The 13,295-nt window shown below is 46.2% G+C and overlaps 1 protein-coding gene across 1 annotated transcript in view; it reads left to right on the top strand.

Moving 5' to 3' along the window:
• LOC139663363 (uncharacterized) overlaps window positions 1–11,790 on the top strand; it is a gene marked incomplete at its 5' end in the record, with an annotated part of 90,321 nt that extends 78,531 nt beyond the window's left edge. Inside the window, one exon of the mRNA XM_071542010.1 lies at window positions 8,593–11,790. Coding sequence (XP_071398111.1) covers window positions 8,593–11,790 — 3,198 coding nt within the window. The remainder of the gene's footprint in view (window positions 1–8,592) is intronic.
• Between the last annotated feature and the right edge of the window lie 1,505 nt (window positions 11,791–13,295).

Below are 13,295 nucleotides of genomic sequence, written 5' to 3'. Positions count from 1 at the left end.
ACTCCACTCCACAATGCAGCTTCACTTGTTTCAGGAAATTTCTAGAAAGGAGTGTCAATATGTTGAAACCAGTCAGAATAAGGCAGATCACTGCCCTGCTATCAAGATAAGGGACACTTGATTATACAAAATTCTTGAAACAAGTTGATTTGCATTTGAAACAAGTGAAATTATCAAACCCTGATGACTTTTTTTTTTTTTTTAAATATGATTTTTAGGACTCACTAATAGACTAAATTACTTGTTAAGGTGGAGACTTTTTACAGTGTAGAACAAAGGCTTACAGAGGTGGAGAGGGTTGGGAGGGAGGGAGGGGAGAAAACAGAGAAGAGTGAAGGAGGGAAGACAGAGCAGTTAGGAGAGAGGAGAGGAAACGAGAGAAGAGAAGGAAAGGAGGGATTGGAGAGAAGAGGGAAGGAGGAGAGAGGAAGCATGGGTGAGGAGGGAGATGAGGGAGGAAAGAGGAGGAGAGAAGGAAGGTACACAGAAAAATAAAAAATATGGAACTGAAAATGGTTCTTAGAGGTGATGCCATAGAAGAACCATTTCTGGTTCCTTTCAGAAGAACCTTTCAGACCAAGGTTCTTCAAAGGACCATTTCTGCTCTCCTTTGCTTAGACCACCTGCATTGTGTTTTTATCTGATCTTCTACTACAGAGGGGTTTGGTTATTTTCCACATTTATGCCACCACCCACCATCCAATAACCAAGAATTAACAATCTCCTCTTCTTCTTGAAAGGTTCTTTGTGGAACCAGAAATGGTTCTTCTTTGGCTTCACTCCAAAGACCCATTTTCGGTTCAAGTTTGTTTATTTTTCTGTGTGTAGGGAGGAGATAAGGAAGGAGTGACGAGGAAGTAGAAGTGAGGAGAGAGAGGGGAAAAAAAACGAGGTAGGAGGCAGGAGTTGGAGGGAGGCCAGGAGGAGGTGAAGGGAGGAAGAAACGCTAGAGACAGAAAGGAGGAGGGAGGAAAAGAGGCGAGGTGGAAAGGAGGGAGGGAGGGGAGACTGTTGAAGTGGGAAATGGGCTTCATAGAGCTTCGAGCAGATTTTTTATTTTTTTTTTGTCACTTCAGACTGTGAAGGAATGTCTGGAGAGTGGATACCGATGGTTCTGAGGAAGACATGTTGGAGTGACAACAAAAGCAGAGATTGTAAATTTATTACCTCCTCCTCCCTGACAAGGCGGAGGAAATGGCTCATTTCTGCGCAGTGGAAGTGTGTTCTGATTGTACTATAAAAAAGTGAGGAAGAGGCAATAACACTTCAATCTTTCCTTTTGTTGTCACTCTTCCAACATAGCGGCGTGGCCCTTGTAGAGGAAAGACAAGGTGAAAAACATTAATGTTAATCATATTTTAAAAAAAAAATATGACATTTCAACCCAAATGGATGATTATCAGATAAAAATACAAGAAGAAAACGGTTGTACAAATATCCACAGCTCTTGGACACAGGTTGATTAGAAATGAACCAATCATAGAACTGGGCAGGGAAGGGGAATATGACAAAGAGGAAAAATGGGGAGGGGTTAACTACTGACAAGGTTAAAATATCCATTACATCAAGAATAGACATTAAGCATTATTTATGCATCCGATAAGCCATTGTACAGTGTGTAATTCCATCAAAATATTCATATATGTAGCACAAAAAGATGCCTTTACACAATAGGTAAATCAAGATGTTGTCACTTCATCCATGCCAAGCAAACGTCCTACAATAAACAAAAGCACGAATTGAAAGAAATCCCATTGGAGTGGTGTATGGATGTGGAAAGTTTATGTGCGGTGTGATGTGTCAGTATTGCCCTTGTGCTTGATCTCAGATACTGTATATAGTGTACATAGTCTTCTTCTTGATGAAGACCATGTGGGTTAAGTATCCACTGACATTCCCAGACAGGCTTCAATTCAGAAACAATCCACACAAAACACACACATCCAAAATACAGATGTAAGTGCTAGACAGATGAAAGAACACAGAAATAACAAAAGTAGAGTCTGCACACTGTAAGCTCCCTTTATGACCATACTTTAATGACCAAATCACATGTAACGTTTCAAACCCAATGCGCTTCTTCTTCTTCTTCATGTTCTCCTTCATGCTCAAGTACAGTTATATAGCCCTTTATCACAAGCATGTCTCAAAGGACGTTCTTCTTCTTTGTCTTTGAGCGTTGGGTTCGAAGCGTTACATGTGACGTGGTAATTGAAGTCTCGTCACAAAAGCTTATAGTGTGCAGACTCTACTTTTATTCAGGCTTCCCTTCAGATCCTTTTGAGCATAATTGGACCTCTCCTCGTTCATTCAAAGCGCTCCAGCGTATTTCCCCGCATAAACAAACTCGAGCATTCCTCATACTTGGAAAAGAAAACATAGATTTTGGTTTTATTCCATGGCACAGCCAAGACCAGCTTTCTTATATCTCCCAAGCTCTGCTGTTCCTGCTTTAAAGCCTCTGCAGCTTGGACTTAGCTTTAGCTGTGTCAGCTTTAGCTGTATTTGGTCAAACTTAGACAGAGTTTAAAGCCCTGAAGAAGACCTACATGTTGGCTTTTTTAATGATTTAGCCACTACAATAAAGTTGTTTAAATATAATAATAATAATAATAATAATAATAATAATAATAAATATATAATAAATTTAATATTTCCTTCCTCGTGGTTGTATTTTTATATTTGGAGTGCCTGGATTGTCCTTTTGTTTGCACTTTTTCCCCGTTTTCCAAGAGCACCCGACACATTTTTGATCCTAGTTTGACAATATAGAGCAACCAGTCATTTCCTTTTTTTTCATAGACAGAGTTTGTCAGATTTAGATGGACTTGAAACCTTCTAATGAGGATGTTCTAAAATGGCTGCTGTACCGATGCTCTTCTTCTTCTTTGTCGTGTTCTTCATCATGTTCGTTTGTTGATATAGCTCTTCATCACAAGCATGTCTCAAAGGATGTTCTTCTTCTTTGTGTTTGAAGAAGAGCGTTGGGTTCGAAGCGTTACATGTGATGCGATAATTAAAGTATCATCATAAAAGCTTATAGTATAGAAACTCTATTTTTATTCTTCCCTTCAGATCCTTTTGAGCATAATTGGACCTCTCTTCCTTCCTCTTCTCCTCTTCTCTTCCTCATACTCGGAAAAGAAAACATTGTGGTTTTATTCCATGCGAAGCGCACACACCAAGACCAGTTTCCTCATATCTCCCAAGCTCTGCCGTTGTGGCTTTAAAGCCTCTGCAGCTGGCCTCAGCGGCTTGCCTTAACCCAATCAGTGAGTCACCCAGGTTTCAATTTCACAGTGTGCTGCGCCCCGTGCTCAGGGGGCTGTGATACGAGTCCTACCGCTGGGACTGCTGATTCATGTGTCCGGCAGGGCCATTATTACTCCCCCTTCCATCAGATCCTCGTCCCGCTGGGGAACAGAGATTTACAGGAGGCCCCACACATTTTGTCATTAAGATGTGACAGATATCGATGGATGTTATGAATCATCTTCACGTATGAGCGATAATAGAGTCTCTGTGATTTACATGGCCCTCCTCGGTCCGGCACACTTAGCTGCTAATTGAGTCCCATCTATCTACAACGAGGTGTAAATATACAAAGGTAGGGGCAGAGAGTGAGACTGGGCATAGTGGAGAGGGAGTCGCTGATCTGACACAATGTTTTAATTGATTGATTTATTTTGGGGTTTAAAATTTGAGAGGAACGCGCAGTGGTAATGAACACCGTGTACAAACACTTCAGACTCTTTCATTCCATGCTTCATTTATATCTAGCTTTGTTTTAATATCACACGTAGCTGTTGAGATGGCAAAAAACAGATTGTTTACTTAAACCGTGGTCACACTAAGCACAATTGGAGTGGTTTATTCAAACTCCTTTAGACCGCTTCCAGGCCTGGAATTAAGTAATTTTTAGGGCAAGGCCACTTTGGCCTTTGATAAATACAAATTTATTGGGGCATTGCAGCCAAAATGTAGGGCACCAAGGCCAAAACCAATGGTTATTAAAATCCTTTTTTCAGTCCTTTTTCCTCAACAAAATAAATATCCTAATACAAAAAGTGCTGCAGTGTGATGTAAGATGGCTCAGACTGCAAAGTTAGTTACATGTCCAGTAACACACGATAACGTAAGTGTAACCCAGGTTATTTTCTGTAGCTACAAATTACAGATGTCCCCTAAACGCCTCACATGTAGACTATTGGTAGACTCTACAATTTACCGATGTTCCTTAAACGCTACTGCTACTGCTAGCGTTTTTGCTGCTCTCAACCCAGTTAATTTTGCTAAATTCTTCATTACTGCGGCTAATTACCTGCTGTACATTTAAACTTACACTAGTTCTGCTCAAGCACTCATAGCTCTCTCTTTCTTTTAGCAACTTTCTTGCTAATCCCAAAGTTGTTTACATGCTTTTCAGATCTGCTAGTTACTTAGCTTAGCAGTTAGCGAGAGCTTAGCGGTTAGCGATGGCTTCTCTCTCTCCCTCTCAGTTTAATTAATTAGCTGTTAATGTTTACGTTAACGTTACACATATATTTGCGGGAGAAATCTCACGCTACTGTTGATGTCCAGCGTGATGACGGAGACACTGGGCAACGTGAGTTTGTTTATTTGCTGCGTCGCATGTAGTTTTAAATGAGGAAATCCGCAACTTTCTTTTAAGGGCACAACGGCCAGTTCAGAACAGGGCATGCCAAACTGGCCATGTGGGTAGTTAATTTTAGAAGGGGCATTACGGCCACACTCCGGGGCATCCACGGCACTGGCCGTTTGGCCGTGGTATAATTCCTGCCCCGCGCTTCATTTTTGCAGCTAAAACCAATGCCATTTGAACTCGGTTGGAACCAAATAAGCTGTCTGAAAATGAGAGTCTCAGTCCTCTAACAAAAGAACTACGGTGCAGTTCGTTAGGAGTGAGAACGTAACCAAACCAACTACGGGAAACAACCCCAAAACTCATGCTAGGAAAGCCTGGCATAACAAAATGAACCGAGGACATAGGCTCATATTCAGCTATTTCTTCATGTTTTCCTAGCTGGTATGAACACCAGAGAAGGTAAATTACAGAAAAAAGTCCATCATGCTTAGCTAAAGTTACAGGAACTGGAATCAGATTTGTTTTGACTCTCCTCTGCCGCCAAAATCTCTAACCTGGCAGGATGACGGGTTCCAATAAACAAGCTACCGTTAAGTCCATGTGACTTTAGTTTACAAGTCCTGGCTCACTTGTAATTGGACAGTGTGAACCTAAACAAAAATGCAGTAAACTCTTCCACTATCCTACTATAAAATGAGGAAAACGCTGTCCTTCTGTCTGTCTGTCTGCATCCATTTTGCTCCTCAATGGGTTGGCCAATCTATCTGAAACTGCACATGGGCATTGAGCATTGGCATAGGCAGGGACTGACGAAGCTGATTTTTCCATTTTCCCAAATTTAAGCTGTTTATTAGCATTTCTGGCAAGTCTGAACGTAGTTGTGGCGGTTCAGATTCAAAGAAAACAAACTGCACATAGGTGTGATTGCACATTTAATTTTACCTTCTGTGTGGGGAAAGGCAGACTGAGCGCACCAGAAGCTCTTTGGCTCTAAGTGATCGGGGCTGCAGCTGACTGGCGGTGAGCACGCAGGCTGGAAACCCTCTGGGAAGGTGATTCTCATAAAGTGCAGCATCTGCCACCATTTGTTTTATGCGCAATGACAAAATAGCTTCTGTTGCTTTTTCTAGAATTCCCCCATAGTTTTGACTCTCCTCCAAAAGTTGTGTCCTCACTGCAACATACCTATTTCTCCAATTGTGTGTTTTTTTGTTTTTTTACGACATCACTTCACAATGCTTTGGAGAAATGCAGCCCAGCTCCAGCTGAGTGATGCTTTGTTTGTTGAAAGCTCTGTTTGGTTTGATAGTGTGAAAATTGACACTCTAAGAAGCTTGGTAAACTCCGGCCTAAGTTTCTCCAAAACTCTCATTAATATTTCATGGTCAGTACGCCCGTTGTCTGCCTTTCCTTCACAGGAGATATGGTGACACAGTGAGCGAGAGAGGTAGAGGGAAACCACCTAGAGCGATTTCCCATCATGCTGTGGGAGAGAAAAAAAAGAAAGATGGATTATTTTCTTCTTTTCAAAATGGAGCCGGTTTGTGTGAATAGCGTTGAGCCGATGAAGTTACACAGCCGGTGGTTTGGGAATGCATTGAATGAAGATAAAGGAAAATAGGGTGAACGGAGGATGAATAAAAATACAAAAGTTGTAGCCCAGACAAATGTAAAGCCTCTTTCGATGCGGCAACCTGTCACAGCTTTAGCTGAATCCTCCGCAGGGTATTTATGGCAGCTGTTTAACACACATGAAATACGCAGCTGTAGTCACTTTCTTCAAGACACTTTATAATGTGTGTATGCATGTCCGATATGTTTTTGTCAAGAATGACTGATGACCATGCCGTTATCCTGCCTCCTACAGCTATTGACTAAATACTATAATAATAATATTAATAATGATCGTAATAATTATAATAACCTTTATTTGTATAGCACCTTTCATACACAACATGCAGCTCAAAGTGCTTTACATCAATAGAAGGCAGATAAAAGAGATATAAAAAGATAAAATTCATATAAAAGAACAAGCAAAATGCATTGCATTAAAAGAATCAAATCAAGTAAAATAGAAAGATAAAAGAACACAACAAATACTCCCACTTTTAGATGCACATTGTGAGTGAATCCATATGTTTTTCTTGAATTTTCTTTTCCCCTGTCCTTCCTGATTCTACTCTTGATCTGATATTTACGTCAGATCTCACTGCCTAAGGCAGACAAGAATCGTAGATTCTCCTCTTGGTCAAAAACCTCACCATCCAGAGATGGATGAGAATCATACAGGGTAAAGCTCTGTCCCCCCCACATATAGTGTTCACTCATGAAAGTAAGCATTACCCGGACAAGACCAATGAAAATTTGTACTTGCCCGTGTCAGCTCTGTTGGGATCCTGAACAGAAACCGTTAAAATGAAGGTATAAGTTTTTAGCAGTAAAAACTTACTTGAATAGTAAAACCAGTCATGTTTGTTGTGTTTAGTGTTCGTTTTTGTGTGTATTCTTGTGTACAACATTAGAAACACCTGATTTTTCCATGAAACCAGGTGAATCCAGGTGGCTACGTTCAGACAGCAGGCAAATCCGCTTCATTTTTAAAATCTGATCTTTCAAATCTGACTCTCAAGTGCCCAGATCAGATTTGTGTGTTTAGACAGCACAATCTTTAGCTGTCATTACAACTGTGGGTGCTGCAACAAGCTATAGTAACATGGAAGTTTCGTCTTTATTTATTCTGACTGTTTTTATGGTGGCGTTTTCTAGTCATACTGCTGAATGCATTTGTCAGCGATGGAGGCGGGCGGTATCTGCCATGTTGTTAAGGAGGCATAAAACCTCTTCATCTGTCCAGGCAGCACTGTTCTCCTGCTGGCTCTCCTCCATGTTTTGTTGTTGTCTGCTCTTCCATGTGGCAACGCGTGACGTCAGATACATCTCTCATGGGGAGTGACAAAAAAAAAACAAACACTCCAATCTGAGCGGTGGGACTGAGTTGCATATTCAGACGCGCTATTTGAATCACATTTCAAACCACCTACAAATGTGGTTTAAATCTGATCTCAAAACATCAGATTCCATGTGGTGTTTTGCTGTTCATACTCAAAAAATATCCGTCTTCCTGTGCTGGATATGGAAAAACATCAGATTTGAGCTGCCTGTCTGAACAAAGCATTATGACTGCTTGTGTTTTCACCTGTTAAGTTTACTTGACTAAAGAAGGGGAGACATAGATGGAGGCGAGAAGACAGGTAGTTTTTAATGTGTGAGACAATTGAAAAATGGATTGTGCAAAAGAGAATTCAACTTAATATTAGGAAGGTGATCCTGTTTTTTGTACACTGAGTGTATCAGCAGACTTTCCTCAAGCCAGTTTCTGGCATGCCTCTATAAATGTGAAAATATGCAAATTAATGACTGTTTCAAGCTGTGGTGTCACAAAAAAAAAAAAAAAAGACTCGAGATTAATTTCTAAATTTTTACTACTTGTTTAAAATCTCTCCACGTATCCAAGAAATAACCATTCGAGGCAAAATGAATACACAGTAAGCCTACAAAGATTTAATGTAAACAAGGGGTGAGGGTAAAGCCACCGCACCAAACAGATTCTATCTACAGGTGTTTCTATCTACAAATAGGAATCCAGGTTTCCATTTGGGACACTTTATTCATTCAATACTAAAGTTTCTGTATGTCATAGATTGATTGATAGACTCTTGAAAGTTCAGAGGTTCAAATTTCTTCCAGAACAAGAGAGAGTTTGAAGTCTCTAACAATTTTTCTGAAGACAATTTCCATATGGTTTGTGTAGCTCAAAGCGGTTCAAAGCGCTATAGGTTTCCTTATCAAGGGGGTGGAATTAGGGATGTCAGACTCTCTCTCTCTCTCTCTCTCACATACACACACACGCACGCAGTTGCTCGTTACCTACAGTACTTGGCAGCCTGCTGCTCTAATTACAATCTCTCTTTTATCTTTCCACCCAGGGGATGTACAGTTGCTGCAAGTTCGAGGATGAGACGGCGCCGGGAGGCATCAAAAGCTCTTTGCCCCAGTACCACACCATGTCCACCATGCCCGCCGCGGCCCAGCAACACCTCGTCACGGCAACTGTAACCAACACGACCGCCATCGCCATGGTGCAGCAGCAGCAGCAGCAGCAGAAGCACCACCAACAGCAGCAACAGGGGCAGACCTACACCACCATGCTGCCCGGATCTCCGCCCACTACGGGCCACTCGGCGATGGCCTTAGGTCCGTCAAATAGCCCCTTACTGGAAGGCCCCATGCCCTGCTCTACCTTCCTGCCCCGCCACGACCGGAGACTGGCCGTGGTCGATCGGTGGAACAGGCCGAAGCCGGAAAAAGTCATGAGCGGAGGCAGTGGTGGAGGAGTGGGTGTAGGGGGGCTTGCAGGAGGGATCTCAGAACTCCAGGCCCAGCAGCAGTTCCAACAAAACCTGGGACAGCACTGGACCCTGCCAGGAGGAGGTGCAGGGGGAGGAGGGGGGGGAGCTGACACAGGGCTAGATGAGTACAAGCGGTACTATGGTCCTATAGATCCAGAGGGGCTGGGAGCTAACACTGACCAACAGGTAGGGGTCCCCCAGCAGACACCCAAAGCTAACCCACGGGGCCCCAAGGCCTCGGGGATGCCGCGGCTGCCCCCCAAAGGCCCCCAACAAGGCCCAGGGCATTTAATTGCCAAGCCCCCTCCGCTGCTCCCATCCTCCCCACACCGGAGGCCCTCCTTTTGGAGACGAGGAAGCCTGGCCCAAGCGAGGAGAAAAAGCTCTGGAGGGCCCTTGTATGAGAACATCCTCCCCCTGGGGCGGCGAGGCGGAGGGAGGTATGGAGCAAGGGATGGAGGGGGGAGGAGAGGACGGCGACCTCCTCCACCTCTTCCGCTGCCTGTCCCCCTCTCCTCCCCGACGCACACCCCCACCACGCCCTCCTCCCCCTGCCGTTTCTACTCCTCCTGCTCCAGTGCCTCGTCCTCTTCCTCCTCCACCTCCTCGTCATCCTCCTCTTCCTCCTCCATCTCACTCTCTCGCACCAACTCGCCCTCCTCCTGCTCCAGCGACAGCTCCTACAACTCCTCGCTGAGTTTCCGGTACCGAGCGGGCGACCGGGACTTCACGCTGGACGATGACTACGACTCGGACCAGCTGACGGAGGAGTCCAGCCTTCTCCTGGGGTCACGGAGGAAGATTCGTTCTCGCCGCATGTCATCGCGCTCGCTGCCCTGCAGCCCGCCACCCCCGCCTGTCCCACCCCGGAAGCCACGCCCTCAGAGAGATTACGGCAGAGAGAGGACAGGCATCCAGTTGGCCCAGCTACAGGAGTGGTGGGCATCGTGGGGCGAGAGAGAGCGAGGGAGGGGAGGGGCGACAAGACAAGAAGGAGGAGGAGCCGCGGGTAGGGAAGAGAAGAGGCACCACAAAGAGAGGGAGCGCGAGAGGAAGAGGAGGAAGAAGGGACGAAAGAAGAAAAAGAGGGAGGAGAGGGAGAGAGAAAGGGAGCGCAAGCGGCGCAAAGGGAAGAAGAAGAGGAAGAAAGACGAGAAGGTGAGGAGGAGAGAGCGGAAGAGGTCCGAGCAAGAGGAAGGAGACGCCGAGAAGAGAGAGGAACTCAAAGTGGCGACACCGGACTACCCCTCTTACCCACCGCTGAGGCGAGAGTCGTTTCGGAAAAAGAGCGAGAGCTCCATCAGAAGCTACGGGTGGAACATCCCGGGTGGTGACGAGAGGAGGGAAAGAGAAGAGAAAGAGAGGGATGACGGGGAAGACAGCAGAGGGAAGGACAGGCACCACAGGCGGAGGAATAGCAAGCAGTATCACAGCTCCAGCAGTAAACCTACAACATCCGTGAAGTTCTGGGGAGGGGGGAACCCGTCCTCCGATACCATTCCCTCCGCCTTCCTGCCCTTGCTCCCTCTCTCCGCCAAACGCAGGAAGAGTAAAGGCTCAGACAGGGAGGCCGTAGGGATGGAAGGAGAGAGGAGGCCACTGCTGGGACGCAACGGGAGAGGGGAGTTGCACTCCAAGGAGGGCCTGTCCTTCCACGAGTGGGACTCAGAAGTGGAGGATGACGAGGAAGATTCTGAGCTGGAGAGAAGGAAAGCAGAGCGAGGGAAGAGACGTGGAGGCGGAGGAAGGACAATGTCCGAGGAGGAGAGGGAACGGGATAAGGTGGTCGGGATATATTCTGATGACGACGGCTCTTCGGGAGAGTTTGGGAAGTTCGAGAGGTACTGGGAGGGCCATGAAGGCAGGGCGGTGGGAGGGATTGGAGGGGGCGGTTGGTTTTTTGGCACCTACCCCTCCAGGGAAAAAGCCGGCAGCGTCAACAGTAGAGATGATCTGTTTCTGGAGCGAGGAGAGCGGTGGGGCACAGGGGAAAGTGGATGGGGGTCTAGTGGGGGAGGAGGTGGTGGTGGAGGAGGAGAGGTAGGAGAAAGAGGGTGGGGATCAGGATCACACTGGCCCCCGCCTCCTCTCACGCCGCCGCCTCCTCGCCGGTACTGGTCCGTGGACAAACTCCACATACAGGATGAGAAGAAGACTAAACGGAAGTCGAAGGACAAGGGGCGAGGGTACGCAGCTTATTCCTCCTACCATTCCCCCCACCACCACACGCACTCCCACTCCTCCAAATGGGCCCGGGTGACCTCGCGGAGCCAGGAGGAGCTGTACCACCACTGCCAGAGTTTCGGTGGTCCCCCGAAGTCCAAACGCCACTCCTCGTCGTCCTCCAAACCCGACCGCTCGCAGAATCCGTCCAAATCTGGCAGCCAGTCAAACCTATCCAGTATCCAGCGGACACAGAGACCGGACAGGGATCGAGATCGAGGAAGGCAACCGTCTCCACCTCCGACCCTCATCCCCAACTTGCCTCCGCCGCTCCCCGCCCTTCCCGCTCCCCCGTCCTCATCTCACTCCATCCACGCTCCTCCGCCCACGTCCTCCTCCTCTGTATCCTCGCCCTCTGTGGTCTCGTCCACCCCGGGGGCCCCCCAGCCCTCCTCCATGGCTTCGGCAAGTGCCAAACTGCAGTACCAGAGACTGCGCTCCGTGCCCCAGCCCCAGAGGTTCGCCCAGTCCCCCCACTTACCGCTCAAAGCCAAGAGCCTCTGCTCGCGGAGGGGCTCGGCCCATTTCTCCAGCGTGGAGAGCGAAGTGTGAAGTTCAAAAAAAAGGGGGTCAAACGTCAGAAGTAGGGAGACCGGTGGGGGCTGGAGCTAAATAAGAGATCTGGATCTGAATCTGCCCGGCGACAGAAATGACACGGGCAGCCGAGCCAGTACAGTATACACACTGAGCCCTTTCGTAAAAACTCTTGCACAAACAAACAGACAAACAAACCAACCAACCAGAAAGCCAAACAAACCCCACAGGGCAAGTCAAAGGACGACAACAGCAATCTTGTGTTTACTGTTGGTTCTTTTCATTCCTCTCAGTATGTGAAAGACTGCAACCACAGCAACAATGTGCGCTCGCTGAACTGGGTAATCCAATACAGTATAAGCAAATCAGAATTCAAAGTGGTATTACCGAAGGAGACTCCCTTGCTATAAGACAGTAAAGGGCTTTGGGTGTTGAGGCGGTGGAGTAGTTTGTATTCAGAGGATTCTTAATGCTTGCTGAGGGCTCAGGAACTTTGTAGTACTGTATGCCTGCTGCTCTCGGAAGCCTCTAACGCAGAACAGTGTTCTCCGATAAGGAACACTTGTATTTTTTTTTTTTTTTCTCTTAAACAAAACGCTTACCCCTACTTTCCTTTCTCCTTAACAAACTGTTTACACCCCCGCAGAACTGTGACGCCCGCCCGAGGCACCGTTGTTGTGTATGATCGATACCTTCTTGTTTAGGGGGAGAGGAGGGTGATAACCACTTTGTCTTCTCTGTTTTGTCCACGCACCCTCTCTTGTTCTCTTCTCTTCTGTTTTCTCCTTCTCTTTTCCCCCTTTTCTCCTCCCCTCTCATCTCCTCTACCCTCTTGTTTTCTCTCCTTTCCCGCTTTACCTCCTTTCCACACCTTTATTCTCATGGTCTATCTTCTCCTCATCTCCTCGCCTGTCCTCTCTCCTCTCGGCTCCTCTCCTTGGCGTGATTATTCTGTGCGTCTGTGCTTTTCTGTGTTTGTATTCTTGACAACAGGGTAAGTCAACTGTGACTGATATTCTGCTGGCTTAATGAAAAGCTGAGTGCCAAACTTAAGTAGAGCTGAACATCTATCTGTACAACGTTAGCTGCTGTGTTTCCTTTTATCTCACAGAGTGTCCCATCATCTCCCCAATAAGCGCACATACACACACACGCACACACACACGCACACACACACTTAAACATGTTAGTTCACCTACCCTCTTTCTTGAGCAATACATTATTCACAGACTCAGTCCATGTTCAAATTTTATATTTCAAAATGTTTATTTTACTTCTCTGTGTTGTTGTTATTGTTATTGGTGGTGTTCTATATATCAAGACATGTATTGAGTCTAATACAATGTAAGCACTGTGCCGTACTACTCAAGCTGGGCTGCACACGAAGCGTTCTCTCAACTACCTAACTACGACAACGGAGGCCGTCTCTGTTCCCTCCCTGTATTTGACTGAATGTAAAGTCAGCCGCCGAACCAGTGTGCTGCAACCACAATGAAGACACTTGAAGATGGGGAATCGTAGCA

This window comes from Centroberyx affinis, unplaced genomic scaffold, assembly GCF_046629955.1.
Source record: "Centroberyx affinis isolate AG114_WGS23_722 - 3 ecotype Tasmania unplaced genomic scaffold, CSIRO-AGI_Caff_v1 ptg003989l_1, whole genome shotgun sequence".
Classification (NCBI taxonomy): domain Eukaryota; kingdom Metazoa; phylum Chordata; class Actinopteri; order Beryciformes; family Berycidae; genus Centroberyx; species Centroberyx affinis.
This window is presented reverse-complemented; position numbering and strand designations above follow the sequence as displayed.